This window comes from Sinocyclocheilus grahami, unplaced genomic scaffold (genome assembly GCF_001515645.1).
Source record: "Sinocyclocheilus grahami isolate Dianchi unplaced genomic scaffold, SAMN03320097.WGS_v1.1 scaffold129.1, whole genome shotgun sequence".
NCBI classification, from domain to species: domain Eukaryota; kingdom Metazoa; phylum Chordata; class Actinopteri; order Cypriniformes; family Cyprinidae; genus Sinocyclocheilus; species Sinocyclocheilus grahami.
Window position 1 is genome coordinate 220,446 of NW_015505308.1, and position 5,682 is coordinate 226,127.

Below are 5,682 nucleotides of genomic sequence, written 5' to 3' on the forward strand. Positions count from 1 at the left end.
ACAAAAGAGTCAGAAATTGCAAGATGTGAACTTAGAATCTCGAGATAAAGTCAGAATTGCAAGATTAATAAATGAGTAAATAATAAATAAAAAATGACAATTTATTTACAAATTCTTCTATAATGTGGGATGTTTTTAAAGCTTTTTTACTGGAGAAGTTTTAAAGTGATGATAATAGTGAATGTAAATCTGAAGCAAATGCATAACAGTTGGTTTAAATTTAATGTTTAATTTAATGCTTTGTGAATATGGTATTTACCTACCAAATAAATGACGTTTAGGACATCATCTAACTCTTTAATTTCAGACACATCACAGTGATTCAAACAGAAATATTACCAACTAGGGATGTAACGGTATGAAAATTTCTTATCACGATTATAGAGACCAAAATGATCACGGTTATCGGTATTATCACGGTATTGTTAAAATGTGCTGGAAATGTTCAAAAAGTACTGACAAATTATTTCACCAAGTTTTACATTTAAAATCAACAAACAACAAATACAATGAGTTTTTGTTTGCATAACTAAAACAATAACATTGCCAATCCGGATTTGAAATGACAACATGACTGACAACAGTTTATCTAATAGCGTGTTCAAATATCTAATGTAATAAAACTGTGTTTTATGCTTCAGGGCTCCAGACTCATTTTTCCCACTGGTTGCTCTTTTGCGACTAACTTTCTCAGTTGGTCACACCAGCACATGATTTAGTCGCAATATTTGTATTTTTAGGGATTAATCAATGCATGCTGTTGAACTTTTATCATAGTTTATAGTTATGTGAAAAGCGGTGGTCGCACCAGTGCGACCGCAAACAAAATTTAGTCGCACGGGCAGAAAAAATTATAGCAAAATGTGCCCATTTGGTCGCACTCTGGAGCCCTGTGCAGTACAGTATTTATTTATCCTCAGTTGTTCAAATCACGGTAATCGAATATGGTTATAGTGATAATTAAAATACAGAAACGGTAATACTAACCGTGGGGTATTTTATCACGATTTATTGTCAAACCGGTAATCGTTACATCCCTACGCTGCGTCTCCTATTGAAACATATACACATGTGAAAAACACAACGCCAAAGTCATGGGTTCAAAATTCGAATGCATGAACTGATCACATGTAAACCCTGAATGCAATGCAAGTCCCTTCAGATAAAAGCATCGGTCAAATGCACGAACGTAAATGTAATGATACTGAACTGATGTGATGAACTTTATTTGGTTTTCAGTTGCATGGAAACAAAATGCATTTAGAAAGTACTGGCAGCTGCATTGAATACTTTTGATAAAGTTTGTTTCTTTTATTAGTTTGCGTGCATTTCGAATTGTTTTAATGCTTCCCCCCCCCAAACATTTGTACAATCTTATACATGCATTCCTCTATTCCCTTCTTATTTGTTTTAATACATTTTAAATCAATTACTAATCTTTTTTTTAAATTGCTCATTATACAGTACTTATTATGCATCTGTTTCCTTCTTGTTTAATACATTTAAATCCATTATTACTTTTTAAACTTTATATTAATTTTATTTACTTCTATTGTTTGTCAGCATTGTCTACCCTTTCAGTGTTATTCTTTTCGTCCTTGAGCTCTGGAAAGGCGCTATATAAATGAAACTTATAGTTTCTTATGCATGTTATGATTATTTTTAAATCCTTATGTGTAGCACTTTTAATAATTATTGTGCATGAAATGTGCCATATGAACTTGGCTTACCTAAGTTAATTATTTATTAAATTTGTTTTATTTAACCAAATTTATTCTGACTTTACAAAAAAATGTTGAATGTTTTATATTACTCTGGGAAAATAAAAGCAATTAAAATGCATATATATATATATATATATATAAATATAAATGATCAAATGTTGCCAGTACATTTGATTGCCAAATTGCAGTAGCTTTTTTTGAGTTTCAGCACTCAAGTTTTTAAAACATTACATTAAAAAGCAGTCATTCAATTTGTATTGTAAATGTTAACATATTTGGAATTAGTTTTCATTTTAATTTTGTTGTGTTTTTGTCATTTTTACTATTTTTTTAACATGGAAATTCAATTTTAGTTAATTTAATGCATCAAGTTAAACTAAATGAAAATGATAAATGTTGCCTAGCAACTAGCTGAAATAAAATAATCGTACATTTTTTTTGTTTTATTACAGTTAAAGTTAACATTTTATTTCAAATATTGAAGTTTTTTTTTTTCATTATAATACGATCAACCATGAATAAATTATAATACACAACACATTAAACCAATAGCTGAAGGAAGGGTTTATTTAATGTGCAGCAGTTCATGTACAAAGAAAATGAAAGAAGACATCCCGGACTATCGGTCTTTGGGTGGATTTGGGTTTCTGCGTCTGGAGTGATACCTGCAGTGAAAACACAAACACAAACCAGTTCATTCACCTGAAACATGGCAGAATATGCTGTTTTTGTAGAGTACACAATGCAACCTCACTGTCCGACGGGGTACCAGCGGTGTTTGGTGGTGTAAAACATCTTACTGAGCTCCTCTATGGTCGGGGCCTGTTTGTTATTTAACACCTCTTTACCGAGTCTGGCTTTGAGCACCTGCTCGTGTGTCTCTGCGTGATCACTGACGACGTCCGGCATGACGATCGGCTACAGCAAACAAAACAAACACTTATGGGCTAAATCTCCACAAAGCGGTCTTCTGCACCAGCACGAATATTGAGAAACCATCATACGCACCTGTGAAAGCTCATAGGGTACATCTACTGTCGGATGGTAACACACTATTGTGTTTCCATCAGATGTCACTGCGATTTCTACATCACTGCAACAGAAACGACACATTTTAGGTAAGCAAGCAACACAATAACACTTTATCAGGTTTGGATGAAGCTGGGCATACAGTAACTGCTGATGCATCATAATATGGTAATGAATGATGGTTCATTAAAGGATGACCCTCTGACAGTAGATTTGTTGTGAGATGACAGAAAAGTTCCTGCTAAAATTGAAAAAAAAAAAACAGCTAATTTTTGGTCGTTTTGTCATTGAAAGTAAACGCATACAAGCCAAAACAGCACAAAATCACTCGTTATTGAGGCCAGAGAGGCTGCAGATTACAGCAGAGCTCAGTCCTGCATAAATAAACTCAAGATGATTTATTAACCAAAATGTGAATGTGTTTCTTTAAGAGAGCTCACCTCTGAGTTTTCTAATACTTCTGCTGGAGGTAAACAGCTTAGCCAGTCTGCGGATGTGACCCGACGCCATGCTGTCCGCCGGAAGTGAAACTCCGCGGTTCAAATAAGACACGTTTTGCGATGTTTGCGGTCTATATCATTACATTAACCCATATTTTTAAAAATCTTTCATGTGTGTTTTGTTTAGTTTTGTGGTTGCAGTACGAACTGTCTTGCAATTCGACTCAAAATACGCCTTCGCTTTTGAATGAAGTTCAACGAGGAATTCCATTTTTTAACATTAGAGCGCCCTCTAGCGGAACTATTACAGACAGTGCGCTACACAAATATCCCTCCGGGTAGGAAACAATCCGTGGTCGTTCAGGTCCTAATAATCAATATTTTACAAAATTGCTTTATTTGATCGAAAACATAGGCATAGTAAAGACTGGCAAACTAAATGTAATAATAATATTTAAATTGTGGTCACTCTCCGTAGCCCACTGGAGAGAGAGAAACGGAATACATGCAGAATAAAAAATTGTAGCATATTTATTTTATTCAAATGTGTTGTGAAAATGCCAATTAACATTTACAAATTAGTTATCTTGCAGTACCTCGCAGCCCACTAGGAGGCAGCGTTACAAACCACCTTTCTTAATTAAAACTGCACTGTAAGGTAAATACATTTTTACAACTTTTTCTTTCGTTAAGATATGTGCTGTTCATTGTGGTATTATCAAAGTACCTTTTCTATAGTCTTTGGCACTGTAATTTTTAACGTTGTTATGCGTGGAGCGCCCTCTGGCGGCCTAAGTATCCGGACGCGGTTCCAATTTCCCAAAATAACTATAATAAATGGATAATCACGGAGAATTAGGATAAAATAAAATCATGAAGCCGATTTGTTTTCACTAACATTTATGAAAGATAATATTTTAAAATGAGAAAAAAAAATAACTTACAAACACCAGCAGTACCGCAATACGCCACTGGAGGGCAGCGCAACACCGCCACAATTTGTTTTCACTAACATTTATGAAAGATAATATTTTAAAATGAGAAAAAAATAACTTACAAACACCAGCAGTACCGCAATACGCCACTGGAGGGCAGCGCAACACCGCCACACAGATTGTTTTATTCATTAGGATCAATTTAAATAATAGATAGAATCAAATTTATTCATTAGGATAAAATAAAATCATGAAGGCAATTCGTTTTCACTAACATTCATGAAAGATAATATTTTTAAATGGCAAAAAAATAAACTTACAAACACCAGCAGTACCGCAATACGCCACTGGAGGGCAGCGAAACACCGCCATAAATATTGTTTTATTCAATAATAAATCAGTCATTTATGATAAAGCATTTGTTTTTCAGAATTGATCAGTTTGGAATCGTAAAATGCTGACAGAAATCATTTGGAAATACAGAGTAAGACAACTGCCTTGGGATTCTGTAGTTTATACTGTAAATTATTTATCATAATTCTTTATACACTTCCTAAAAAGAAGAAATATGGAGAGAAAATTCAATCTTCAAGATTCCCTCAAAGGAAAGTGGCTTCAAACATTTGTCAAAGGCAGCAAAGACATATATATATATATCAGAAGATGCTTGTTATTTCATTCACATGATTTTCAGTCTTCTGTGCGTCCCGTCGCTGACTCAGTCTCACATAATGTGGGTCGTTATGAGATGTCCGGTTCACTGCTGGACGCTCCGGATACTGTATTCACCACCAAACGTTCCCGACTGCAGAAAGCCTCCGCAACTGGAGATACAACAGATCACTGTTAGCAACAAACACACACACATCCTCTGGAGCCGCTGGAGATTCTCAATGATGTCCCAGACGTGCAGCCCGTCCTTCTGTCCTCCAAACGCACAGACGAACGGCAGATCCGGACAACAGGAGCCGCAGAACACACTGCCCTGACAGAGAGACAGAGGCGCGTTATGAAGCCGCTCCGGACGCTTGTGTGTATATATAAGATACGCACCATCTTCATGTCTCTGGAGGGGGTCAGGGTGGGTTTGTCTCCCAGGATGTCCCAGATCTTCACGTGTTTGTCTGCTGAAGACTGCTCAGATCCATCCCTGAGAAAACACGACGAAAGCTATCATCATCAGAGACAGTGTTGTTTTATTATTATTCAGATACTAGCATAGATTCTATTATTATTACAAAATAATTCATATTTAGTTTTTTTCATTTTAATTTGAGTTCAAGTTTTTTTTTTATATATATATAATATATTCTATATGCTATATTCTATATAGCTTTTATTACAGTTTGAGTTGTTTTAGTACATCAAGTAAAAATCGAATGAAAATTTTAAATGAAATAGAATAAGCTGAAACATATGTTTCAGCTTATTCTATTTCATTTCAAATTTTCATTAGATTTTTACTCATATATATATCAGGGGCGTAGCCATCATTTCAGAAGTGAGGGGGACAGAAATGTTATATATATATATATATATATATAAAAAATAATA

General features: G+C 34.6%; 1 protein-coding gene and 1 long non-coding RNA gene across 3 annotated transcripts in view; both read right to left on the reverse strand.

The window, feature by feature from the left end:
* Positions 1-2,279: 2,279 nt before the first annotated feature.
* mrpl42 (mitochondrial ribosomal protein L42) lies at positions 2,280-3,488 on the reverse strand. 2 transcript variants are annotated; one of them, XM_016279281.1, is made up of 5 exons: positions 3,194-3,488; positions 2,933-2,991; positions 2,733-2,820; positions 2,479-2,642; positions 2,280-2,389 (listed from the first exon to the last, which is right to left on the reverse strand). In XM_016279281.1, the coding sequence occupies exons 2-5, from the start codon at positions 2,938-2,940 to the stop codon at positions 2,344-2,346; spliced, it is 306 nt and encodes a 101-aa protein (XP_016134767.1). In that variant the 5' UTR covers positions 2,941-2,991; positions 3,194-3,488; the 3' UTR covers positions 2,280-2,343. The 2 variants fall into 2 exon arrangements, with proteins under 2 accessions (XP_016134767.1, XP_016134766.1); XM_016279280.1 differs by having other exon boundaries at positions 2,933-2,994.
* Positions 3,489-4,260: 772 nt separating this feature from the next.
* LOC107590513 (uncharacterized) overlaps positions 4,261-5,682 on the reverse strand; it is an 8,432-nt gene continuing 7,010 nt past the window's right edge. Inside the window, exons 3-4 of the long non-coding RNA XR_001609797.1 lie at positions 5,182-5,278; positions 4,261-5,113 (exon numbers count right to left, since the gene is read on the reverse strand). This is a non-coding gene — a long non-coding RNA (uncharacterized lncRNA). The remainder of the gene's footprint in view (positions 5,114-5,181; positions 5,279-5,682) is intronic.

Bases quoted from the DNA above. Each gene is read 5' to 3' on its own strand.
- mrpl42 (XM_016279281.1), bottom strand. The intron at 2,643-2,732 runs GTGCGTATGATG...TGTTTGCTGTAG, and splicing joins TACCCTATGAGCTTTCACAG to CCGATCGTCATGCCGGACGT. The intron at 2,390-2,478 runs GTGAGGTTGCAT...TTTTCACTGCAG, and splicing joins CGCTGGTACCCCGTCGGACA to GTATCACTCCAGACGCAGAA.